General features: G+C 42.0%; 1 protein-coding gene across 2 annotated transcripts; it reads left to right on the top strand.

The window, feature by feature from the left end:
• The first annotated feature begins 1632 nt into the window (after positions 1-1632).
• Positions 1633-27358, top strand: DTX3 (deltex E3 ubiquitin ligase 3). 2 transcript variants are annotated; one of them, XM_039368153.1, is made up of 5 exons: positions 1633-2155; positions 12090-12164; positions 15941-16674; positions 22309-22526; positions 25205-27358. In XM_039368153.1, the coding sequence occupies exons 2-5, from the start codon at positions 12152-12154 to the stop codon at positions 25278-25280; spliced, it is 1041 nt and encodes a 346-aa protein (XP_039224087.1). In that variant the 5' UTR covers positions 1633-2155; positions 12090-12151; the 3' UTR covers positions 25281-27358. The 2 variants fall into 2 exon arrangements, with proteins under 2 accessions (XP_039224087.1, XP_039224088.1); XM_039368154.1 differs by lacking the exons at positions 1633-2155; positions 12090-12164 and adding an exon at positions 12179-12428.
• Positions 27359-27866: the final 508 nt, after the last annotated feature.

Below are 27866 nucleotides of genomic sequence, written 5' to 3'. Positions count from 1 at the left end.
GCCCTCTTCACTAGCAGGAGATCTTATTCCTAGCTGGCTTGATTTATAAAGAAGATGACAGCAATTTGGCAGGATTCGTGCTTCTTAATTGCTTGTTTAATTATCCAAGTTTCACCATTCCTATAGAAACTGATCAGAAGTCAGCCGTGAATTCTATCCTTAACCAAGACTGCACACAAAAAGAATTTCCAATCCTTACCTGTCTACTACTGGTAGTATTATTTCTACAGTTTAGCGTCAAGACAGTCTTTATCTAAAAGGATTAAGATCATTTCAATTCACTGATCTTTTGAGATGCAAAAGATTCCTAAATTGGATAACTATTATTATGTGTGGATAATTTGCGGTTAGAGTCACAGTTAAGATTGGTGAAAACTTAACAATTCAAGTCTCAATCAAGGACCTAGAATGATTAGGGTAGCGCCTAAGAATCTGCAGTGTCAAGCAGGGTGGCTTTTGGTAAAAATTAGGGTGTTCAAGTCTGATAAGTTCAATATATCTATATATCGAGGGAGTTCTTTAGGTATTGTTCTGAGGGTTCCAATCATGATTGTTAGAAGAATGGATTTCTTTTTCCACAGGTATTCAATCAAACTTCAATCTGCAAGTCCCAACATTTTATAATTTCTTTCCAACTGTTTTTCCTCAATTCAAGCATCACCTGGTATAGCAATGTCAACAAAGCAGACTTTCTTTTCATTAACTGTTATATAAAGCAGATTATCAACAAGATGCTTATTTTAATAAGTATTTATTGCCCTGGGATCTTTGCAAAATTGTTCTTCCATGGAGCTTTATCAACACACTATCTAAATTTCCTTGGGATAGAATTATAGCCCATCTTTTTAGTTCTTGAATGTTTATGGTAAGCATGAGAAATGGTGTGATAAAATGGAGCATAATTCCCCACTCCGTCAGCTATTTGAATCTTGCTCCATCCTAGGAGTTGCTACACAGCCCTGAATAAGCTGCTGTGGTCCATGACTCACATCTTCAGTAGGGAAATAATATTAATAATCTCCCATTATGGAAGGAGTCAACTTTGGTCTTGTAAGATTTCTATTGTGTGAAGTCTACCAACTGGAGCTTGGGGGGACAGGGGGGAGTGAATAGTGACCTCAATCCTGAATGTGTGCATTTACATCTTTATTACAGATAAGGATCCTTGCAGTTAAAATAACTATAAATGAGCATTTTAATTGTTTGCCAATTGGAAAACCTTGTTCTCTTTGCCTGCCCACCATCTATCTCTCTGCTTCCTGTTTTATAGGGAATTTAATTATTCCACTTACCAAGGTCATCCTGTTTGGAAAGAAAAAGGGGTTTTCTGGATCTAATTAATGTACGTGAAGACTGGCTGTTCTTAAGACTCCAACCATTTTAGCAATCCATACAGCCCAAACGACATGGGCTAGAATGCGACCGGTTTCTGAGTCCCCCAGCACAGGTCTCTAGTCTAAAGGGAGGCCTGCGCCACTTAGCTGTAAAACGTGAATCCCAGCCAAACACCACTGGAACTTCATTGCACTTGACCTACTAAGCCACACCAATTCATTCACTTTCAAGCAAGCGGGGGAAGAGAACCTGAACGGGAAGGGACTTAACGCGGGAACAGCCGCTGCTCGAGCCGAGAGCTGAACCTTCCTTGGTTTTTATATCCCGCCAGCCTCTCGAATGGCAACCAAGCAGAACGCAGGAGGAGCGCGAGCGGCGCGGTCGGGGTGGCCGCTGCCTCCTCTTTGCGCAAAGAGAAAAGCCGAAGCCTCCGGTCGCCTACAACATTCCGCGCCCAAGCAGCGCTCCCTCCTCCGCCATCCCGGTGCGTGGTTGCTATGGCTATGGCCATCATTCCAGCAACAAGCGGCGCCACGTGATGCGTCCGGCGATGGCTGCTGCTGCTGCTGCCGCTGCCGCTACTTGGCAGGGAGGGAGACCTTGAGCAGAGCGGCGGCGGCGGCGGCACCGGCACGCGTTCTTGGACGCGCCATAGATCGCCTCGTCAGCCCCGTTTTCTCGATACTCGCCATTCTGGTTGTCGCCTACCTCTCCCTCCCCCATCCCGTCTTCCACCCCCTTTTCCCACGTCGTCTTTGCACGCAGCAGCTGCAGCTTCGATGGACGGACCGTTCCTGCCATCCTTGGATGTTCCGCTATGGTGGGTTGCTGAGCTGGGGAGCGCCGATTGCAAAATAGGGGTGCCTTTACTAAAAGTCTGGGAGCGTGGGGGGGAGGGAAATGGGGCGCGAGCAAAAGAGGGTGGTGGGCTTTGCTCCAGCGCGCTTTCTGCTTCGGTTGGCCGAATGGCTCGCCTTTTCCTTTTTATTTATTTTTTATTTTTTTAAAGGGTGATCATATTCATCCCTAATGTGGCGCATTTTGATCAGAGTCCATCTGCATATTCAGACAACCGCCACAGCAGCTGCAGCAGTGAGTCCCTTCTTTGTGTGTTGTCAGCTGGCTTTGCAGCAGGGGTGTTGCCTGAAGGATGGTTTATGTGTTAAAGGAGGGGGAGCATGATAGCTTCTTTTAGTGGGGGAGGAATTTTAGGAGAAATGCGTGCAACAGACACCATATACACACCGGGGGTATTTTAGGTAACAGTTTACCCACAGAGTTGTCTATGTATCTACCTGTCAAACCTCCTAAAATAATGCAGGCGAGCTGGCAGGTGAGCAAAGGTCGCTCCCCTCTCTCTCAGGGTGGCAGAGGGATTATTTTTTTGCAGCATTATTGGTCAAGCAAGCATGAACTTAAGTGCATACCTTTTCTCTCCTTGGATAAAGAATGGGAGAAAATTTTCACCCTCCGCTGCTATGCTCTTGAAGGTGGTGAAGTACTAGAAAATGAGGGGTTGGGATTTTGGCGGGTATCTCTGGGATATGTGGGAGAGGAGGAGAATATAGATGTGACTGGGATCAGGAAGCTTGCAAAGAAATTTGACAGCTTTTCTCTCCCAGAGGGCCCTTTTTCCTCAAGCCATTGTTTCTCGTCCCAAGCCCCCTCCTTCTCTCTTTGTTTCACATCTCTCGTTGTGACTCCAAGGCTATTGGGCCTAGTCTTTCATTCCTGCTACTGAATAGCTGTGTAAAAACCTGGCAGTTTTGTTTGTTTGTGATGTCTCTGAGCTTGGCTTTTATTTTGTAGAATATTTCATTCCTATACCGTGTAATCTTTCTAGGCATTGAATGCAGCGAAAAAGTTACTGAAATGCCTGTAAAATGACAGCCAAGCTCAGAGACCACCAATGTTCAACCTTGACATACATACATACATATACATATACACATACACATACATATACATGTATACATACACACATAAATACATATACACACACATTCTCTTTTATTGCAACTGACAGCTTCCCCCCCCCAAATTGGGGGGGAGATATTTTTTTTTTTTTAAAAGTACTAATACCTATCAGCCTACCTTTCAAGGGCTGTACTTCAGAGCTGCTTTTTCTACCTCAACTATTGTGTTAATTCGTGACCTCACAATTTACAAGTTCCATGCCATGCAAAAGCTTGCCTTCCTCCTCTCTTCCAGGGATGAGACCTGAAAGGGTTATTATTATTATTATTATTATTATTATTATTATTATTATTATTATTATTATTATTATTATACAGGTGAGATTCCTTGAAATGTAAAGGCCTGGTCTTGCCCAAGGTCACATTGTTTTTTAGTTAAGGGTCCAGTAGTGAGCAGAGCTCATGTAAACTTAATGATTATAAGAGTAGAGGTCAGCTCTAGCCAGAGTAAGCAAAGAGATGCCTGCTGAATTTTCTTTTTCTGCCTTGACAAACAGATGACATTTCCAAGCTGAGGACTTTCTCACTGACTGGGCCGCATTTGTTAAAGCATGTCTGAAAGGCTGCCTGTAGTGTGCTCACAAAGGGTACTGAATTCTGGAGAGTTATCCCCTCGCCTTCCCCTCCCTCCATCTTGATGATTTGAGGAAATACTGTAGACAGGAATTGGGTTTGCCGTTGGGGTTGAAGTTGCATTTGTCACCTAGGGATGCATGCCTTTTAGCTAAGCAGAAACTGTATGTTTGGTCACTGTCAAATTCCCTTGGGGTGGAGTTGAACTGGGAAGGTGGAAGGCTTTAGAAGCAGGGTTGTTAACACTGGATACTTTGCCAAATGCTGGTGACTGTGTAGGCTGCTTTATTTTTAAAGGATCACTCCCATCCAAATAACTGATGGCTGTGTTTTCATTTATGTGGATTAGTTCCACAAGTGGACACTGCATTGTTCTAGGGACAGGCAACTTTATACTCTTCAAATGTTTGACTGCAAATACCACAATCCCAGTCACCTGAGATGGAATTGTAGTTTAGGGCACCTAAATCTACAGCACCAAAGAAAAATAGTTTGCTCTCTAGTGAAAGCTCTGTATAGAGAGAACTCGGTTGGCAAACCATGTTTTGTCACCCACTCTGTTGCCTGTCCGTATACCCTCTATCCAGTAGCAACAACAAGAGAAAGGATTTTCCAGGACAAGAAAACAATGCAGTGGCTGTCCTCTCAGTACATGACAAGGTGAGGAATTCTGTCTATGAGAATTGGGACCTTGTCTAGCTCCAAAATGGAAGGCAATCCAGATTCTTTTGAGTCAAAGGTCTGCTATATAAATGTTTGCTGTTGCATTTCTTGAGCAATTCATAAAATAGATTAAGTTATGTCTTTTTCTATGTACAAAGTTGTTTGCACAGAACTAACTCTGGAAGTGCCCATTCCCTTGCGGCAAATGAAATGTTTTTCCATTGAAAAAGCTTTTGTTGATATTTTATATACTGACATTCAGTTTATGAACAGTGCATGAACAGGCAGCCTGTTAACATGTTTGTGGGCTAGATAATTTATTTGCAGTTGTAATGTGTTTAAAATCTTGTATATTTTTAAGAGGATGTATATTATACTGAAACCAGAAGAGATTTGGTTTTGATCAAGTATGATCAGATAAGAAAGGACATCCTGTTATATGTATCTTATAAAAAGTGTTGTTAGAACCAACTAAAAGCTACATTTTTTGAACTGTTGGCTTGTGGCTGGCTGTGTTTTGTTTATCTTATTTTTAGCTACTCTGCCATTTTAGCATCAATTTCTGTGCCACATAAAGAGCTACATATGTTGATATCTCCGAAAGTGCCTAAAGCATATTTCATTTTCATACATTTTGATGCCCCGTCCAGGCCAGGTTTGAGGAACTTCATTACCACTGCATAAGATCTAATATTTTCCTGTGGCTGCATACTGCAATGACAGGACGGGAACAATCAGCACCTACCATTCAGATAAATTTTTTCCACTTCAGATTTCATTAAGGAATCCAGCAGCCTAGAACTATTTAAATGTCACTTATATAAACATTGGGTTCTGTTCTTTACCCTTTTGGACTAATCATTAGATAGATAGAGCTGGTTTTTAAGTACATTAATTGGTGCAGTCAGAGATATGTACAAATATGCTGATTGAGAATTACAGAAACTACATTTTGGATTCTGCTGAGTGTCTTACATTCCAAAACAAGTTCTTAGAAATCCTACTGAATTGTGTATGTGTGTGTGTTAATGCTGCTTGAAGTGCGAATCTCCTGTTATGGAGGGCAACTATTGCCTGATACCCAGGAATATTATGGCTAAACATTTCTTTCTTTCTTTTTTTCCTACTCATTTGATCTGTGTTGCTCCTTTGCAACTATTCTTAAAACTGCGACTTGTCAGGATATACTGTATGGATAAATATACATTCCAACTTTCAAAAGTATAAAAGATGATTCACCTGTTTGAAATGGAAGAGGAGTCAAGACTGATAGTTGAACTGATAGATGATAAATTGATATGTTTCTCTTTGTTGAAATTCGTGAAGTTGGGCTTATGTTATAGGTCAGGGGAATCCACAGTGCAAAATCAAAATAGTCAAAATAGCAGCTATGGTTGCACAGTTGTAGCCTCCACCTGCTTTATGTATGTTATGCACAAGACTATGTAAAAAGGGATTTGGGGCTTGATTATGCTGTCACAGTCACCATCTTGACTTTTTTGACCTATGCCTGCTATGAATGTAGAATTTTTTTACTACTAGCTTTTAAAGATGTTGTTTTGATCCTCTTTGCGTTAAACTGTTAAAACATTTTGCAATCAATTCCCATGTTGATGACTGCATATACAATACAGTATCTGCTTATCAGTGTTCAAACAATGAATTATACATTTGCAATTGCTAGAACATTTTTGCAGGGTTTATAAGAATGTAAGCATTGATCTGCCATCCTAAACTAACTGTATAAGGTGAGAGTACATTCTACCCCAAGATATTTGGGAAATACCAAACTTTAGCAACAATTGAAATAAATCAGAACTATGCCAAAATGATAGCCCAGACGTGGTAACATCACCACGTAAATGCCACAGTTATGTACTTGTGTCCTGTTATATTAAGTTCTGGCATTTACCTAATGACATTGTTATCTGCCCCCATAGATGTCCATATCTGCATATATTGAGAAGGTGCTCTGCCACCAATCATTTTCCAGGCTTTGTTTAAGCCATGTTAAGATTCATTTTAGGTTGAACTCTAGTGAGAGACTAGATTTATATGTCGTCTTAAGCTATGGTTTGCTTAACTGTAGTCTACTGAATAAATACTATGTGCTTAACCTGCTAAATTATAAATCATAATTTACAAAGTATGCTGGTTATGTTTAAGCAACACAATGACTGGGTTTGCTCAGTGTTTACCTGGGTTATTGAATTAACCATTTTCTGGATTTACATAATAGGCTGACCCACAAAAAACTTACCAAAGTAAACACGAATCAGTTGAAACTTGTTTTTGTACAAAAAACACTTCTGAGTTTTTAATTGACTTGGTTACATATATTGGGCGTACTCGGCTGTTAAGACCAAATCTTTCACTGGCTGTGCACATTGCACTAAATTATATTTGGTTTTAATTTAGTGAAATGTGCATAGCCAGTCAGAGACTCAAGGTTTTATTTTGAACCCTTATTTATCTTAGGCTGCCATACCATTTCGCTGGTAGCAGCTCTGTATACCAGACTATGTACTTTATACTTATATACCAATACAGGTAGTCCTTGACTTATGACCACAACTGAGCTCAGAATTTCTGTTGCTAAGTGAAACCTTTGTTAAGTTAATTTTGCCCCATGTTACGACTTTCTGGCCACAGTTGTTAAGTGAATCACTGCAGTTGTTATTAACATGGTTGTTAAGTGAATCTGTCTTCCCAATTGACTTTGCTTATAAAAAGGTCGCAAAAGGTGATCACATGACTCTGAGACACTTCGACCATCATAAATATGAGTCAGTTGCCAAGGGTCCAAATTTTGATCATGTGACCATGGGGGTGCTGCAATGGCCATAAGTGTGAAAAACGGTCATAAGTCACTTTTTTCAGTGCTGTTGTAACTTTGAATGGTCACTAAATGACCTGTTGTAAGTCAAGGACTACCTGTATATCTGTTGCCCTCCAGAATTTCTGGAGTGTCTGAAGGCTAACGCACCTGAAGGGTTCTAGATCAAGGAATATAGCTACACAATCATGGCGCTCTGTAACTTTCAAGATCAGCCCCATGATAGTTTTCACTATGGCAAATATGTTTTCTTAGTGCAAACCAGCAACCAACTAGGATATGAATTCCCTTTTTCTGTTCATAGAACCCTTCATCACCTTCCTGCTACTCCTGTGCACTCTGCTGGTCAAACATCCATGTGAAATCCATCTGTCAGAGTATAATGGGACTCACTGCCCTGAAGCATACAAAGTGAAGGGAATGCTCGAGATGCTTTGGAAAAGTTCTGAATGGTGGAAAAGTGATCTTTGAAGAGAGCCTTCCACTCTCTGCTCTAAAATTAAGTTTCCTCATCCTGGATTGGTCTGGACTGCTGAATACCATCTTTGAAACACAACTATCTCTGGGCGACAAAATAGTTATTCTCATCACTCAAATAACACTTATGTGGAGGTGCCATTTCAGGTGAAGGCAACATAAGCAGTACCATTTAAGAGAAGTTAGCTCTTAGATAATACACCACCAAAAATAGTTTATAAGCTCTTTATTCTCCATTATGCTTATGGTATAAGTCCTTTAATTATTTATGACCAGCTTTCCCAAATTTGGTGCCTTCCAGCTATACATACATATATATATGTCGGCAGTTGGCCGACGAAAGCTTGGCACTAAAATTAAACGTTTTAGTTTAAAGCTTTTCCTGGTGTTCGTGTTTGTTCGTTTTTATAATATGACTATACCCAGGATTCGTATTTTTAACGTAATTTGTAATAATATATATATGTATTTATTGGCTTGCAACCTCTCATCCTCCCAGCTACCTTGGCATGCTGATGGGGAGATGACTGGCTTTACAGTAAAACACATCAAAACGGTGCCAAATTAGAGAAGCTGAGTTTAATCACTATACAAATCAGCAAGTTGCTTTAACCTATTTGTCAGGACTTCATATCACACGGGGTTTTGACAACAGTCAAGACGCTCCTGAACATAAGCCGAGTACACTGTTTCACATTAACATAAAAGGACCAAAGGCATCCAGAGGGCTTGTATTGCAGAGAGATGCAATTTCACCATGTAGGTTGCTTTGTTATTGAGCAATCACTCTTGTTCCATCTTGTTTCCTGCAACCTAACCTTCATTTGACTTGGAGGTGCCCAAATCCAGCTTCTAAGATAAATTCTGAGAAGTTGACTTTCCTAGATAATGATATTGATGAGGCTTTGAGACTATTATGGCCAAGAGCAAATGCCCTGGAGGGTCATAATATGGTGTGGTCTTTTAAAACACCCACTAAAGGAATGAAGAGAAAACCTGGGGAGGATGTCAGCACATCAAATTGTTTTTCTGAGTCTATATAGTACGTGGCTGGATTCCCTGACTGCTTCCCACTATCAAGGTACCCAATGAAGGAGATGCGGTTGCATTAATACCATAGAAGTCATTTCTATGCAGGGGGTTTTCGTGCTGTGTTTTGCTTTCCATTCCATTCTGCTCCTCATCAGAGCAGAAAAAGAATTTGTACAGAGACATTCTGTTTGCATTATATGTTTCAGTTTGCAAATTAAAATCATAAGAGCGAGCTATTGCTCGATCAGTTTGGCAGTTTCTTCTCATAAAGGCGAATTACGGCTGGCATATTGAGACAACACTGCCTCTGATGCTACATATAGAGTACATTCACAGTCATTATGATCGGTAACCACTGAAACCAGAAATTAACTCTTCATAAATTTGCCTAAAAAGCTAGGTGGGTGACTAAAATTGCCAAAAAATTGAGATCCTGGTGTGATGCCCAAGACTAGTCTCAAATCCCACTAGCCTCCCTGTCTTAGCTTTTAAAGGATTCTTTCCATTGGGCGGGAAGAGCATTCGGGAAATCAAAGCACCAGCTTATCTTTACTTATAAGAATGCTCTGGGACCCATAGGCATTCTTAAAAATTAAAATGATGGAAATTTGCTGCTATCTAGTGTTTTCTTGGAAGGGTGCCCATGTGCTAAGGAAGAAAAAGAGAGGGAGGGAAGTATACTACATCAGGATCACTAGGGAACATCCCTGGAGGCTGCGGGGGTAGCAAGGAGCAAACTGTCAAGTTTGCAGCCTAAAAAATAGGTGTCTTGTGACTGGTTGCACCCACTATAGTAACTATTTCTGGAACAACTCAACCTTTGATGAGACCAATGTTATGTGAGTGCCCACAAGATGCTTTTAATATTCAAGATTTGGTTTGAAAACCTCTGTTTCCTCTGAAGGACTTTGCTTTAACTTTCCCCAGTTTTGCCCCTTCTGAATCATTTAATTTCATGTGAGAAGGCTTTTAATTTCATGTGAGAAGGAGCAAAGTGTTCCCATCCACACTTTGCATGTTTAACAAATCTTAGCAATATCCCTTCTTTGCATTTTTTTTCAGTCTTTAAAAAAGAATTTAACAGTCCTTTCTTGTAGGAGAGCTGGCTGATTTTATTTCCAGGCCTACAGTCCCAATTTAGAATTCTGGCAACTAAAACTGTATACAGTATAGTATTATTGTTTTCACCTTTATATTTTCAGTTGCTTTCCTAATGAAAACATGGAATTTGCCCTGCTCATATTGTACACACACTCATTTGAACTTTTGATCCAGTTATCTACCTTGATTCTTGAGATTTTTTGAACCAGTCAGGACTAGCTTTCAGTCCATCAGCATCCACCTATGTATAATTAGAAAGTTTATTGTCCCAGGAAGCATTGCTTTACTTTTGCTTTGTAAATTACCTATACTGAATCCCATGTGCCACTCCCCAATTTAAACAGATTGTGTGGAGCTCCTTGTTGTTTCTTTACAATGTAACAATCATACAATATCCAAATAATTTGGCATCATGGACAAATTTGCTAGCTTCTACTTAATTCCCAGATTAAAAAAACAACAGATTTTCTGTGGTAAATTACTTCATAAAATGCCCACTTATTGCAAAGAAGAGTCATGGGTACATGAAAGTCAACATATGCTAGAATTAGATCACCCATTTGGTTTTAATTTAGCATGGTATGGTGTGAACTCAGCCACTGTGATCTGTAAATCATGGTTTATGCTTTAATGCAATGAATAAGCCTAACTATGGCTTATTCAAGAAATCATAATTATGCAATAGTGGCAAATATCTGTAGCTCGGGTGTAGGATGAGGGTGAAGGTTTGTTCTCTGAGCTTGTGGGTTGGTTTCCAAACATTTCATTGTCAGGCTAGGTAACATCTTCAACAGAGTTTAGGGAGGGGTGTCAAACTGCCGGCCCGTGGGCCAGACGCATCATCCAGAAGCTGCACCCACCCCATTGCTGGCAATGGCAAAATCATCCCAATACGTTGCACAACGTCACATGACATCACAAGTTTGACATGTCTGGTTCAGGGGATGTGTCAGTGTTCTTCTGTTTATAAGGGCTTCAGATGTGGGTGTGTTGAGTGAGGGTCTTGTGATGGGTTAGGTATGAGTCATCAGTGAGAGGCTTGTGATAGTCTCCCTATCACAAGACCCATCACGAGCCTTTCACTGATGATTCATACCTGACCCATCACAAGATCCTCACCTGATACACCCACCCCTGAAGCCCTTATAAACAGAAGAACACTGACACATCCCCTAAACTCTGTTGAAGATGTTACCTAGCCTGGTGACGTAATGTTCGGAAACCAACCCACAAGCTCGGACAACAAACCTTCACCCTCAATCATTGTTATATCTGATTTTGTGATTGGCTTGCTGTATTGCCCTACATCATCATGGCTAGTATGAATTCCGACACATTCACCTTGAGTTAGCCATGACCTCCTGGCATAGTCCTGCTTCATTCAAAATGTGCAACAATCCTTGCCTTGGGTTACACAGAATGAAAACAGATGTGGAAGAGATGGCCAAGAGTACTTGGCTCCAGTCAGAGTACTTATTGTAATGCTAGTTATTAGCTCCATAGCCTCCTGAAGGAGCTTGAAGAAAAATATTGTAGTAGAATAAAACCAGACTGAAAGTGGTTGGGATTTGATTTAAGTCCTTCTTTCTCCACAGATCCATCCAGCCCAAGGGGTCAATGAAGCCATCTGTTTGGCATGCACAATTCAATGCTAGGCAAGGTAGCTTTTACTAGGCACAAGTTACCTTGAACTCAATAGCATTTATTGGGTTACCTGGAAACAGGAAAGGGGGGACTTTTTCCCTCTTAGGGCAATGCTTACACTCAGGAAAAATGCCAATCAGAGACAATATTTCTAACTCAGGATTGAACCGTGGGGTCTTTGGTGCTCTCTGAGCTTGGTGGTTTGCTTGCAGACGTTTCATTTACCCAACTAGGGTATTCCAAGGACTCCACAACTCGCGGAAAAAGCTGAAAAGAGAAATCTTTGGGTAAAGGGTTGCACCCGGACTCCCAAAGCAGAGCTCCTCCGTGCCAACTATAAATATACGCACGCCCTCTCCTCCCTTCCCACCCCCCCAACCGCGCCGCCGCCTCCTCCTCCTCGCACAGCCTCAATTTAACCCGCCTCCTCTCTTCTCCTCTCCCTTTTGCAGTTTCTGATTCGCAGCTCAGCTGAACTCCCACATCCGGCCGGTCTTCGATCCCAGCCTCTCTCATGGGCTCCCCAGGTACGGTATTGCGGTGGCGTCGCGCTCTTTCGAAAGGTGACGTGCGGCGGGGTTGGGTTGCCTTTTCTCGCCAGAGCGGGGAGAGCTCGCCCTCTCGCTTCGCCCGCTGCAAAGGGTTTGCCCTCCAAGAGTGAGCCTTCTTGCCACATCCCGGAGCGTTTTACGTCTCGAGACTGGAGGAAGGAGGGAAGCCGGTCCCTTTCTTGCATTGCTGGGGATCATCGCCCATCTTGAGAAGGCTCCCGCCCACCCGCTTAATTCTAGGTAGGAATTTAAGGCGACGACGAGCTCCCCGCCAGAGGCCTGGTGCATCTCCTTTGTGGCCTTGCATCTGGTCCTTTCCCTTCTTTACAGGGGACAGCTGGCGTTTCCACAGACCCTAAACAACCCCTCCCCCCCCACCCAGCATAGCTGGCCCTGACAATGTGATTGTTTTCCATTCCCAGTTGGATAAGGATTGGGATGGGTGGGGTGTTTTAATTCCCAATTTTTTACTAGTGTATTTTGGGAGCACAATATTTCCGTTTGTGTCTGAAAAAGCCACCTGGCTGCTTTTTAATGCCATTTCTAGGTGGAGCTTTTGATAACTTAAAGCCACTGTTTGAATGGGAATTGTTCTTGGAAGTTCCCAAGATACAGGAAATGCCATAGAAGGGAGGAGGAACCTGTATAACTAGTAATTAACATAGTATTTTAATGCAAATTTAAAATCCCCCCTTGGTGTAATGGTTTTATGAGAATTAGTGCTATCATACGCAAAAGATGCCTGCTGCAAATTGTAACCTTTGACATTCTCCATGCAATCATTTTGTGGTAGTTTCCCGAAGTTGTAATAAAGCCCTTGCATAGATAGCTGCCGTAGCTTGGTGTCATGTTAGGAGCAAAAAAAAAAAAAAGTTGAAGCTGATAAGTGATCTGCTCAGGTTAGTACTGTATTTTATTTCCCCAGCCAGGTGTGTCTAAGGCAGTGGTTCTCAACCTTTTTAATGCCACGACCCCCCCAACCGGTTGTAAGTCGAGGACTACTCAACCGGTCGTAAGTCGAGGACTACTAAACTGGTGCAGCACCGTTTGCAGAGTGGGACTTTTGGCGGGCTCAGCAGGGCAGAGACAGCCTGGATAATTCCTATTGGCTTTTGAAAGCCAGTAGAATTAGACTCTATTCAAGAGAGTCTATTCTATTGGCTTTCAAAAGCCAATAGAATAAAAGGGAGTACCACAGCTAAGGAAAAGGGGGGGAAAATGGCAGACTGCATTGTTTGGCGACCCCCGTGAAATGGTCATTCGACCCCAAATGGGGTCCCGACCCACAGGTTGAGAACCACTGGTCTAAGGAAATACAGGAGCAGGACAGAATACTTCCCCATCTGTATTTCATAGCAACAGCTATTTGGAAAAACTCAGTGCCATCAATAGGATGATTTTTCATGAATTTGTTTAGGCAAGGCTGGCAAGCTCGCAGGGTCAGTGTTGCTGAGCATTTGGATGGGGAACTAAGAGGAAATATCAGAGATGTATGCTGTAGGTATAGTGGAGGTGAATTCCAGCATCATCTATGTGCCATAAAAAAGCACATGTTTTGCTACTTGGTACTTCAGCTGTTTAAGTCATTTGTAGATAAGAATCCCTAAAGTCATTTTGGATAGTGAGATGGGCATCACATAAATTCAATAAATAAGAAATAAATACCAACACATATGTTTGAAAAGTAAATGCTTAGTGTAAGGATCAGTTTTTTAAAAAGGATTCCCTTAATAGAAGCTTAATAACCATTGTATAAAGCTCACTGAACTCTTTGGAACTTGTCTCCCAAAAGCAAACATTTGGGATTTTACTAAGCCCGCTGATTATGTTGCATCTACTGTATCTCTTTTACTCGCCCCAATTAGACTTTCATCTATTAATCTCTCCCCAGGCTCCTCTCTTAGACTATACCTCCCTGGAGGCTTTTAATTCTTTTTTCCTCCTTTTACTCCTCATGGGCTGCTAGTGGGCTCTGATTACTTGCAGCATGCTACAAAGAGGCCCCAAACTCTCTTGCAAATACTAGCTCAGGAGCTTTGGAATACACAGTCAGATTTTTTTTTTTTTTTTGTACAGCAATGTTTACACTTTAATCATCATTTGAAAAAATTTTTTACCTTGATAGTTGAAATGAGAGATGGACTCATTTTCTGTCTTGTAGCTGAGGTATAAACTTACTGTAAATCATTCATATATTTCCCACTGATTGCTTACAAGTGCAGGAATTTCTGGCAGTCCAGGCAAAATGCAAGTGCTTTGTGCTTAACCCACCATCTTGTCAGAAGATGTAGCTCAGTAACATTCATGCTTCATATTCAAAAATAAAATAAAATTCCAGGTTTGGATTTTGGCAATCTTAAAAAAAAAAACTAGAGATTTTTGTCTAAGATATTGGAAAGCTCCTATTTTTAGTGGCCACTGAACTAGGTAAACTAGGGTTGACCAGGTATAAATCAGATTTCTGGTCAATTGTTAATTATCCTCTGTCTTCATATATGCAGAGGTGTATGTAAAGTGATGAGAAAGGAAACATTCTATATTGTGCAAGAGTACCAATAACAAGCAACACTAGGAACGATACTTTAGCAATATCCAGACTCCCACATGTTTGCCAGCCATGCAGTAAGTTTCTGCTCAAGAATTTTACTGCTTGGGTCAAAGAAGATAAGCTGTCATTCACACAGTTAGCAATTGTGTGAGTACAGCTTTTTCCTCCCTCCAATGCAAAAAGCAAGTGTGGTAATTTGGATTCTTCTCACATACACACAATCCGCTGGTTTATTTTTAAAAGGCCATTCTTGCAGTTGATAATTGGCCATTTGTTATTCTATTTAGAAATTCAGAGAGATCTGAAACAAATAGATTATTCTTTTTGTCTTGTTTCACCCACCTTAATAATAAAATGTAATCGTAATCAATCTTGGCCAAACTAGGATCTTCAAATGGGTAGGATTAGAGCTCCACCATTTTAACCAGAAGGAAAAAAATGAAAGACCTAGAGTAGACCAACCAATCTAGAACAGTGGTTCTCAACCTGTGGGTCGGGACCCTATTTGGGGTCGAACGACCATTTCACGGGGGTCGCCAAACAACGCAGTCTGCCATTTTTTTCCCCCTTTCCTTAGCTGTGCTACTCCCTTTTATTCTATCGGCTTTTGAAAGCCAATAGAATAGACTCTCTTGAATAGAGTCTAATTCTATTGGCTTTCAAAAACCAATAGGAATTATCCAAGCTGTCTCTGCCCTGCTGAGCCCGCCAAAAGTCCCATTCAGCAAATGGTGTTGCACCAGTTGAGTAGTCCTCGACTTACGACCGGTTGAGTAGTCCTCGACTTACAACCGGTTGGGGGTCGCGGCATTAAAAAGATTGAGAACCACTGATCTAGAATGTATAGATTCAGGATCAATTCCTTCCTGGTCAGTTAGAGTCATTTTTTCTCGGTTCTCTTAGATTTGTGGTTTCTTCAAGTGTTTTAGGATTTGGAGTTTGACAGAGAGGCATATGAACACTTGATTATGTAGGATGGATGTATGAATTTAAGTCTGAATTCTAAATGATTCAGCATTTGCTAATGGGGTTGTGATGTTCAAAAAAAACAAAAATATTTTTCCCAAAACAATGAAACCATCCAAGTTCCTGAGGTAAAGTAACCCAACATGGGATTCTGTCCGAGTGTATTCATCTGTATTTCTGCCTGGAGCCACTTCTATAACTTTGATTATCTCCCCCCCCCCTCTCTCTCTCTCTTCAGTATCATTTGTTTTATCCAGGATGGCCGCTTGTGGAGGCACCACTAAAAATAGGCTCACGGTAAATAAGCACGTCTGGGACTTCCTGACCAAGGAAAGTCCTGCCAAACTGGTCAAGTTGAAAGAGGAGAATAAAGTCAGTGTCTTGATTGATGGTGAGACATCCGAGATCTATGTGCTGCAGATTACCATGCCTGCCCATGGACCAAGCAATGGCCTTTACCTGGCTCGTAAGGCTCTCAAAGCACTGCTCAAGGAAACGGAGAAGGAATTGAAGAAGGCTCAACGTCAGAGTGAGCTGATGGGCTGCATGGCTTTGATGGAGAAGAGCCGAGAACACGGAGCTGTAGAGCTCCACCGTCGAGGAGCTGCCTTGATATCCCGAGGGCAGCAAACCTCTGGGCCAAGAGTAGTAAGTGGCAGTGGAGGGATGGCCAGCTGCTCAAGGGGAGGGGAGGAGGAACAGGACAGCCAGTGCCCAATTTGTTTGGGAGAGATCCAGAACATTAAAACTTTGGAGAAATGCAAGCACTCCTTCTGTGAGGACTGTATCACCCGGGCCTTGCAAGTCAAGAAAGCTTGCCCAATGTGTGGCCGTTTCTACGGGCAGCTGGTAGGGAACCAGCCAGAGAATGGACGCATGCTGGTCTCCAAGGACTCAAGTCTTCTGCTTCCTGGTTATGAGAAATATGGCACCATCATAATCCAGTATGTCTTCCCACCTGGCATACAAGGAGTAAGTTGGGTTTCTCTTTTCTTCTTTCTGTTGCTTGGAAATGGTCTTCGCAGGGTCATCTTCCCTGTTCTAGAAGCTTCCAGCTGTGCTAAGACTACATTTCCCTCAGCTCCCATGCATGACTAGCTAGGCCATAGTCAGAAGTAGGAATCCTTTCTCATTCTTAAGGGCTGTGTTCCCTCTTAGGGAATTTGTTTGAGGATACATTGGAACTAAAGTGAGCAATATTTGGGACTACAGCAAAAAAACCAGTTAAGACTCAGCCTCTTTTTCTCTCTTTATGACACCCTCTTCTCTTCCTTCTAAGCAGCAGGCTGTAGCTCTGACTTGAGGCTAAGTTTTTTTTTTCCTGAAAGGATTTCAGATGAGGTCAAAGGCTGCATAGGGCATTAGGAGCTGCTGTCCTCTATTCCCCCAGCATTGGGCTTAAGGTTGGCACCAAACTGGAGAAAGCAAATGATAGAGAATTGAGAGAAGAGCACAATGGCCATGGTCTCAAATGGCTAGAAAATTCTATCAAAAATGGAGTTGGACATATATAACAACATTCCTTACACCAGAATGACACCAGATTTTATCTGGCAGTGCAAGGGTTGTGTGCCACCAGTGGGCATGGCCACAATCCATTGGGAAGATAACATTTGTTTTTAAGAGGAAATGAGAGCATTAAATCTCTCCAAGGCATAGGAGCACCCATTTTAACCACTCAATTCCATCTCATGTAAACAAAAAAGCCTAAAGTATCTAGTCTCATTTTCTCTGACCTAATTCTTGGGGGCCCCCAAAAGAAAGCTGCCAGGCTATCTGTAGTATCAGGTCTGTTGACTTTAAATTGCTGCTCTACATAGAAATTTATTATGACTTACAAGCTGCGGGAGAGAACATACCATGTCAGGACAAGTTTCCATCACTGTACTATCCTCAACTACAGTGATTTTATTCCTACACCAAAAATAGGAGAAAATAATGAATGTTTATTTGGGGGGGTTGAATGAATTGAGGAATGGTGTTGGGCTGAATCTTAGAGTAGGATGTTTTGATATAAATTAATGTTGCCACCTCTTTTAGTGAATACATCATCTTCATGACTTGAAAATTGGACCTTATCCAACAAAATGGTATTCAGGGGTGACAAATGTTAAGGTTCTGCCCTTAGGTAGGAAAAAAAATAGATGCCCAGATAGAAGATAGACAGTTCTTGACTGGGCAGTGGTGCTTGGGAGAAGATTCCAAGTCTCCTGTTACATCACAATTCAAGCATGAGCCACCAGTGTGCTGCACCCACTAAAAGGGCCAGTGCAGTCTTGGGCCACAACAACAGAAATAACATGTTGAGCTAATAGGAAGTGATAGTTCTGCTCTATGTTGCACAGATCAGACTGTATCTGGAATACTTCGTCTAGTTTTGGTCATCAAAATACAAGATAATGTAAAGTGGACAGAAAGAATGATACAGATGGTGAGTGGCTTGAGGGCTAAAGAATGGTTAAAGAAACTTGGTATGTTTAGCTTAAAGAAGAGAAGGATAAAGGGAGTCTTAATAACAGTCTTCCAATACATGAAGGGATGTTATAGACTAGACTGTATGGATTTATTTCTCAGAGAATTTGAGGGTAAGATAAAAACCAGTGGGTGGAGGTTTTATAGCAGAGATCCAAACTTGAAATACGGTGGAATTTCCTAATTGTGACTGTTAATTATTATCAGCTGTTAAGCAACTGAACAGCCTGGCTCCCAGAGTCATGAGCATCCTTCTTTGGAAATTTTCAAGCAAAAAGTTGGAAAGTCACTTAACTGGCTTGGTCTGAGGATTTTTGCCCTGGGTAGAGAGTTGGACTAGATGCCTCTAAGGTTCCTTTTCACCCACAGATTTCAATTATTGCCCTATCTTCTTGCCATCCTCTTAAGAGGAAGCAGATTAAGTGGGTTGGTGTTTTGTTTTGAGTAGACACACATGTGAAGAGGTGGTCAATTGGCCATGCTGGCTGAGGATTTTAAGAATTGTACTGTAATCTCAACACACTGAGAAGGCAGCAGGGTTGGATAAGATTGTATTAAAACATGATAGGATTCAAGAGCAGGTCTTTAAGCCATCCTTTCATGTCTCCCCGAAGACCCTAAATCTGTAGGCATTAATTGTGGAAAGTGATGTAACAGATTAAAGTCAAATAGAGGGGATTCATGACTTTTTTTTTTTTTTGGCAACAACATATATGGAAGTTCTTTTTTCTGCATTTTTTGATTCAATTTCCTACTTTAGCCTACAGTGGTGGGGTTTCCTTGTGGTTTCCCATCTCAGAATTAATCAGATCTGATCTTGTTTAGCTGTTCGTTTGTTTTTTAGATTAGCCAAGGAGGGTTGCTGTCAGACCCAGGTGAGGTCACTTAAAAGAATCCATGAAGGTTTGTGAGGACTCATAGAATGATAATTGGCTGAAAAACCTAAGTTTTATTTGTATTCATTTATATCCTGCTTTTATTGTTTTTACAATTAACTCAAGGTGGTGAACATATCCAACACACCTTCCTCCTATTTTTCCCCGCAACAACAGCCCTGTGAGGTGAGTTGGGCTAAGAGAGAGAATGACTGGCCCAAGATCACCCAGCTGGGTTTCATGGCTAAGATGAGACTAGAACTCACCATCTCCCAGTTTGTAGCCTGGTGCCTTAAGCACTAGACAAAACTGGCTGGTCTAGTGTCATAGCTTCCTGGCCTGTGTCATATGCACAATCTGATTCCTTCAAACATGGCAATATTTAACATGCCATAGATAGGTTACCAAACAGATGACAGTTATTAATACTGATGTTTAGTTGATATACCCTTAATTTTTTAAAATGTAGAATTTTTTAATCCTGGCTTTGCTGACTTTTTGAACCTCTTCAGAAAAACGGTGCATATCTGAGAGTGGAGGAAGCATTAGTTGTGGGGAAGAATATTTCCTTGTTTGTGAACGGTTTGCCCTTCTTGAAGGAGAGCAGGATCAGCAGACAGTAAATGGAGAAAGTAGTTACTTATCAGGAAATAAAAGGTGCCATTTTGCGAAATGGGTTGTTTGCCTGTTGCTTTTAGAGTCTTCTGTAAGTAAAGGGAGACAAATTGAAAAGGCAATTTTGAGGCCGGAAATTTATGGTTGGCAGTTGGGGGGGAGATTCTCCTATGTGCAAATAAAAAAAGATGTGTGAAAGCTTTTTATGAAAGTTAGTGGGGCAGTGATGCCTGTGTCAGATTAGGACTGAAAAAACACAGGCTGAGCAATCCCTAGGTGATTTTGGGACAGTCATATCCTCTTCACAAAGCAGGTAAGTTGTGAGAACAAAATGGCCGGGTGGGAGAAGGGGAAAAACACAGCAGGCTTGCCACCTTCAGCTCTGGAGAGAAAAGGTGTGACCTCCAAGTAAGAAATAAATCTGCCAGGAACTAAAAATGCTCAGTGGCCTACATTGCCAACTGCTTTTTAAAATTCCTGGAATTGCAGAAAGTGAGCCAGCTTGCGATTCAAACCTGAAGCTACTTGAGCCTGCAAAATTAGTTGCAAGGATCCCTGAAATCTGCACTTCCTTCTCTACAGTTTAAAAAAGTTGTGTGAATGGCCTAGGTTCAAACGATCCACTTGCAGAAGAAATGCCTCCACTTAAACCATAATATTCTTGCTGTCAAACATCATGGAATTCTGCTGGAGGATAAGGAAACCTTTAGAGTCAATTTAGTGAAAAAAGGGGGGGGGAGTTAGTGTCTATATTTAGAATATATGCTACCAAAAAAAATTAATATTCAAGAATATGCAGGGGCATTAGTTGAAACATGACCAGACTTAGTTATTGCCTTGGATGAAACTATGAAAATGATAACCCAGGGCATAATTCATTCACTGAGCTTTTTTTTTTCTTGCTGAGCTGATTGAATAGGTTACTTAGAATAAGCCCTCTGTCTTACTCTTAGTAGGTAAGGGCAGGTTACGTGAACATTATGAAATTAGACTGAGCGACACTTATAAGGAAAACAGAATGAAAAAAATCCAGGGAGAAAAAGACAAGTGTCCCATAAGTGAGATCCAGTTTTTGAAGACCAAATGGGCATGCCTCTATTCTTTTCTTGATAGCAGTATAGATGCAGCTTACCATCTCCTGGGTGTTTTCCAACTTCCCAACCTAGACATTAGCCAATACCCAACCTGCTATTTTTCAGGATGGCCAAGATCACCCAGATGTTCCTTCCTACTGTGAAAAAAAAACAACTTCTAAATCTTCTTTGTTATTCTTTGAATTCAAGTTGAATTTAACTCTGAATTCAGGTTGTTCTTTGAAGAATATCCTGGATGCTTAGACCTCCTATTCTTGAATGAGAGTATTTTTCCACTCTTTTGACAAAGTGACCAGAAGGCAGACCAAAGGAAGATCATCTATCAGGAGGATACCTTTTGAGAAAGAACAGTAAATGGAAATGCCCTGGGGGCGGAGAGGAGGAACTTCAGAGAAGCCCTGTTCCTATGGCCTCATTGGTATTTTAATTGTTTGCCTTTTGTAGATTAGTGAAGCTGTAGGTTTTTCAGCCCGATAAGAACATAGAACGCAAAGGGGAAGGAAAAGTGAACAGGAGAGCCAAGAAGTCCTGCGTGGCCATTTTCCCAGGGAATAGAAAGGGAAAAGATAGTTGATACAATAACATAAGAGAATAAAATGTTCAGTGGCCATTTCTAACCACTCATCTTTGAACAGCTTAAATATGGCATAGAATTGTAGCTGCAGCTATGGAAGGATGATCATCTATAGTAAAATCTCTGGGAGAATTTTGATCTAAATAGGGAAGATTTTGGATTGCCAGTTGAGTAAGAAAAGCAACATTAAAATATGTTTAGATTCCTTCTCCTATGAGCTAAATTACATGGCTGAAATGAGTAAGGCCTAGGATAAGAGATGAAGAAAGGATGGTTCTAAAAACAAGCTCCCCAATTCTTTTTTTTTTTTACTAGATTCTTCCTGGTGGACCCTGTAAATTGAGTGAAAACAACAGATTCACAAAGCTGTAATCTTTGTTTGATATCCTTTAGCAGTCTTATCCAATCTTTGCATTTGCTAAACCACATATCTTAGCCTCTCTCTGACAAATATTTGGGGATATTAGGATTTGTAGTTCAAAATTTCTGCAATGCCAAGTTAGGTAAAACTGATTTATTGGGGAAAAATAGCCACTTTTGTAAATTAGTCATACATAATTGTATTGGAGTCCATTTTTTCTAAAAAGAGGTGAGATCTTCCCATATTTCACTCTCTCAACCAAAGCTATTAAAGTGAATAACAGCTTGTGTTTCTGTTCCTGCTAGTCCCCTTTTTGTAGACTCGGATGCCTCTAGTCCAGGCATGTCAAACTCACAATGTATCACAACTTTTTCCCCATTGCCAGCAATGGGGTGGGCGCGGTTTCAGTATGATGCATCCGGTCTGTGGGCCGGCAGTTTGACATGCCTGCTCTAGTCCAACTTTTTTCCAATTGGATGTCCGCATTGACTTTGGGAGAACAATTGGAGTTGTGGTCCAACATATCACCGTGTGACTTCCCAACCTATGGATCAGTTCATCCATCTCTTGTTGTAGTTAAGTTTTTTTTTCTCAGAATTCATCCTTCTCCTGCAGGTTGAACATCCCAATCCTGGCGTCCGCTATCCAGGTACCACCCGTGTGGCTTATTTACCTGACTGCCCCGAAGGCAACAAAGTGCTGGCGCTCTTCCGCAAAGCCTTTGATCAACGGCTCACCTTCACCATTGGGACCTCCATGACCACAGGGCGAGCCAACGTCATCACCTGGAATGACATCCATCACAAAACCAACTGCACTGGGGGACCCCAGCTGTAAGGGCTTGCCATGTGATGTGCCTGTGGTTGTGAAGTGGAGGGAATAAAATAAAGATGGAGGGGTTGGAGCAAAGGGCTGCCAAAGGGAGGGGTTAGTATTGAGGGCTGCTTGGAACTCAGAAAGGTCCTGTAAGAACCTAAACCAGTGATGGTGAACCTTTTAGAGACAGTGCCCAAAAACTGGCCCCGTCCCCGCTCCACCCCCTGCCCCGCCCCCGCTCCACCCCCTGCCCTGCCCCTACTCTGCCCTACCTTGCCTGCCCACAGGGCCACTCACAGCCTCCAGGGCCTGCTGCAGATCGCCCAGGCAGCCCAGCAGCGCCATGGCGGCCATGCCCTCTGCCCACGCCCAGCAGCATCAACTGTGCGCGTTGGGGCGTGAGGGCAGTCTTGTTTACACTGCCTAGCTGCCATGTCCTTGGCTGCGCTGCTCCACGTGGGCCATGCTCGGGGGCAACTCTCCTCCAGGGAGGCTGCTGGTGAGGAGGGAGTCACGGGTGGAGGCAAGACTGGAGCAATGACACATGTGCCCACAGGTTCGCCGCCACTGACCCAAACAATAGCATTAAAAGGTACCAGGCTATAAAGTTCAGAGTCAATAGAGCAAGACTACTACGTGATCTTAGTAGGTTACAAATTGAAAATAAATAAGTGATATCTTTGGATATCCAAGAAGAACTTCATAGAATAAACTTTCACGCTGGCTCTCTAAATAATAGGTTATTTTACCCTTACCTGGAGCTTTTCAGATATACAGCTCCAATGTCGTGTCTTCTTGAAATGCTAGAGTCAGGAATTTTTAACTCGCCACGCATATTTATATATATGCATGCTTTTGCTTCAAGTTGATCATTGTTGCATATCAATTTGTTGCCTGTGAATTTATCTTTGCAGCAGCCTTCTGAGATGCATTAGGCTAAGAGAAATTATGAACTGACCTTAGTGCCTGAAAGGAAACGAGAATCTGTTCTAACCTAGCATTGTTACAGTGTTCTGGGTTTTTTTATTGTTTTGCTTTGCATTGGATTTTCGTCAGTATATATTGGGGGCCTGGTGCTGAAGAAAGTTTTGATTAGCCAGCCTTGCATTATGAGCTTTTGCATGAAGTGAGACTGCTTTTTTTTTTTTTTTGCTTAGGCCAGCTACATGATTAATGCACCAACTAAGCTTTTTCTCTATCAGCCTGCAGAAGTTTCTGACTGTGGGTATCTCTGTTTCTTGGGGAACAATTTTCCACATCAGTTTATTTGGCGTGAAACCTATATGCAGCAGAATCCAGAGCTTGGCTGTTGTTAAGAATTCTAGGAATTGAAATCCACATATCTCAGTGTTGCAAAGATTGAGAAACGGAAGTGTGTAGTGGGGTGCCCCAGGGCTCTGTTCTGGGCCCAGTACTCTTCAACATCTTCATCAACGATTTGGATGAAGGGATAGATGGGGAACTCATCAAATTTGCAGATGACACCAAGCTGGCAGGAATAGCCAACACTCCAGAAGACAGGCTTCAGATACAGAAGGATCTGGACAGACTTGAACACTGGGCACTAACTAACAAAATGAAATTCAATGTTGAAAAAAGCAAGGTTCTACATTTAGGCAAGAAAAACCAAATGCACAAGTACAGCATAGGTGGCACCATGCTCAATAGTAGTAACTGTGAGAGGGACCTCGGAGTCCTAGTAGACAATCAGTTAAATATGAGCCAGCAGTGTGCGGCAGCTGCCACAAAGGCCAACACAGTACTAGGCTGCATTAACAGAGGGATAGAATCAAGATCACGCGAAGTATTAATACCACTCTTCAATGCATTGGTAAGGCCACACTTGGAATACTGCATCCAGTTTTGGTCACCACGATGTAAAAAAGATGTTGAGACTCTAGAAAGAGTACAGAGAAGAGCAACAAAGATGATTAGGGGACTGGAGGCTAAAACATATAAGGAACGGTTGCGAGAATTGGGTATGTCTAGTTTAATGAAGAGAAGGACAAGGGGGGACATGATAGCAGTATTCCAATATCTCAGGGGCTGCCATCAAGAAGAGGGAATTAAGCTATTTTCCAAAGCACCTGAAGGCAGGACAAGAAGCAACGGGTGGAAACTAATCAAGGAGAGAAGCAACCTAGAACTAAGGAGAAACTTCCTGACAGTGAGAACAATTAATCAGTGGAACAGCCTGCCTCCAGAAGCAGTAAATGCTCCAACACTGGAAGTTTTTAAGAATAGACTGGACAGCCATTTGTCCGAAATGGTGTAGGGTTTCCTGCCTGAGCAGGGGGTTGGACTAGATGACCTCCAAGGTCCCTTCCAACTTTACTACTATTACTATTACTGCAGGATGACACCCCTAGAAGAGGAGCCAGCCACCATACACAGAAATCATCATTTCAAGGAAAATTGCTTTGGGATATGCACTTGCTTCACACCAGTCATGTCTTTTGTGCCTCTTGGGTTAATGGAGTCACAGCCTAGAACAGATCCAGAAGCCTTCGCCCATTTGAGGGAAGGGGAATCGGCAATAGGTAGTTAAATATATTTTTAATAAAGGGAAGTTGTCCACTTAATGTTCCCAGAAGTTTTTAGAGAATTCCAAGTTAAGCCATTTGGGGTAACTTAAAACTGCCCGAGTTTAGGTCAAGAGGGTAAGCTCATAAACCTTTGTCTTCATTTCCCCTAGGTTTGGCTACCCAGATCCTACATATCTTGCCCGGGTGCAAGAGGAACTACGGGCTAAAGGTATCACCAATGACTGATCTCTGTTGCCACGTGCCCAGGAATGGCTTCTTGTTACTGCCAAACTCCGCTTTTGTGGCGGGAGCTCTGTCATCCGTCAGAGCCACCTTTCTCTATCACGTGATCTTAATGCAGAGTACAAAGCTTGAGCTTTGGGGCTGAAATTAACATTTTATATGTAATGGATTGTTTGAGGAACTGGAGAACAAAGACAGGCATGAGGGAGTGAAGCAAAAGAAAGATGATGGAATTCAGGACTTATTCAAAATAGTTGTCTCGAGTGGGCCGTCATTCTGAATGATTTGCTTTTGGGGGAAAAAGAAAAACAAAAATGGCCTCTCCCTGCATTGAGTAGCAAACATATCATAGGTACCTCTACTGAGCCTGTCTTTTCAATGTGCTAGTTTACCTTATGCAGAGGAGATTTTTTTTTCTTTTTTACTGTGTGATAAATGTATACACGCACCACCAAGATTTAAAATCTGAAGCTGCAAAGCCCAGAATTTACCACTTCAATACTTTGGCTCTTGAGGATAAAATAGATGTGATCAAGTGGTAAGTCCAAGGGCGATTTCTTTCTTTTTTTTCCTTTCTTTTTTTTTAAAAAGATGAAAGAGGAGTTTCATATTGGTTGGAGAAGCCAAACCTTCCTTTCTCTCCAATTTACCTCCCCACATTCTATTTTTTTCAGAGTTTTCTCTCAAGCAAAGTTATTTCTGTTGGAGTTAAGACATGGATTGTGAGAGCATTTGGAATTCCTCACTTCCAGTATTTCGTTGGTATTAAAATATAGCTATCTCTCTGAGTGCTCCTATGATATTTGCCCTTAATGGACTAGGTCCAAGTGAGTGACAAATTGCTCATGTGCTGAAAAACCATGCATTTAGAAAAGGTGGGTGGGAAATAGAGGAAAGGGCTTCTCTCAATGTATCTCTGGCAAAGGTCAAATCTAATCCTCAAACTCCAGTTGTGGAACCCTTTTGCACAACCCTCTTGATCCACTCAGAAGGGTGGGTTCATATTCTGAGCTTGATTCCCACGTATAGTTGAAACCCAGTGAGCCCTCTTATTTCAGTTCCTCCCCAACCTCAAGCTCTTTTCTCCTTTTTCCAAAGTGCTAACCGCTTTGGGAATCAGACTGTTAGGAATGGAATATAATGGAGCAAAAAACACATCAGAGTAGCATCCCTGGCAGAAGTATGTGAAAGGGGAGGAGATCAAAAGCAGCAGCTGTAGCAGCACAATTGAAGCCCCACCCCTTCGAACATCCATGTGACGTCACATGTACAAAAAGGGTGGAGCTTCAATTGCACTGTTGCAACTGCCATTCTGCCTTTATTGACCATCTCCCCCCCCCAGGTGCCACAGATCATTGCAGCCTAGAGTGTACAGTGTCTAGGGTTAACGTCAAGTGAATGGGAAATGGAACCATAGATAGATAGGGTGTTTTATGTGAAAAGCATGGCTACTGAAGTCTGAGGCAGGACTTGGACTTTGTACACAGTTCCTTACTTGGTGTTCAGATGTACACGTATCCCCAACTTGGACTGATGACTTGTGGAGCCCAGGCCCTGCCTTGCTCATGCATTCCTGTGCTACTTTTCTTCAGGATCTGTTGTCAAGGCCAACTTAGTTGAACTTTCTTGAAACGTTGGACATATCGACTAAAATAAACAAGAAGCTTCTTGATTCTGGACACACAGGCCACAATTCAAGTGTTCTCCTTGGAGAGGAGGATCAGCCACCTCATGGACCATCCCTTGTATTCCCATGCTTCTCAGCTGGCATATCAACTCTCCTGTAGTTACTCCAGTCTTTACACTTGGGACAACTTGTTTTACTGGGATCTTAGCCAGGCCTTCTCTTAAATCTTTGGTGGATCTGTAATGCTCCTGACTCTTGACGCCTACCTGTTGTTGAGTGTTTGGGGGAGGGGGAGGGAGGGAAATGTCTCTTGGCTAACTATAAGCGTGTCTCCTCTGGCAGAGATGACTTCTAATACTCAGTTTGTCTCGTATTGGTGAGAGCTTCCCTCGAACGCACAGTTTGGACAACGGGGCTTTCTTTTGCTGTTTTAAAAAAGAGTAACTGAACATGTGCCACTTGTTCTCATCTTTATGGAATGTGTGTTTGTGGTTTACATATTTCCACCTATTCATTCCAAGGAGTTTACATGAAATGATGGAATATGAACCAAAGGGCACAATAGACAGGGAGGGAAGGACCAAAAAAGGAGGGGGGGAATTATAACCCCAGTTGTTAAAACTGCATTAGACAATTGTCAGAACCACCATCAGAGGAGGTCTCGGGTATGGCATTTCTCCCTCCTGAAACCAGCCAGCAAAGCTGTTCTCTCCTTTTCACCGTGGGTATGTCAACTGATTTCTAACAAAAGGGTGGAAAAAGGAAACCAGAGAAAATGCAGCCATCTCCCACTATGCAAAAGGATCTGGCTTAGTAACCTATGAGTAGGTATGTACCAGCCCATTTTAGCTGTTGTGTTTTAGGTGATTGCCAGTTTGAAGCAGGAATTCTTTTGATGGGCTCTGCGGTGTTCTGTGCTCCCCAGTTCTCTTGAGACTTTAGTTCAAAAGCCTGCTTTTATT

The sequence above is a fragment of the Crotalus tigris genome, unplaced genomic scaffold (genome assembly GCF_016545835.1).
Source record: "Crotalus tigris isolate CLP2741 ecotype Arizona unplaced genomic scaffold, ASM1654583v1 scf7180000020655.604591, whole genome shotgun sequence".
Taxonomy (NCBI): Eukaryota; Metazoa; Chordata; class Lepidosauria; order Squamata; family Viperidae; genus Crotalus; species Crotalus tigris.
This window is presented reverse-complemented; position numbering and strand designations above follow the sequence as displayed.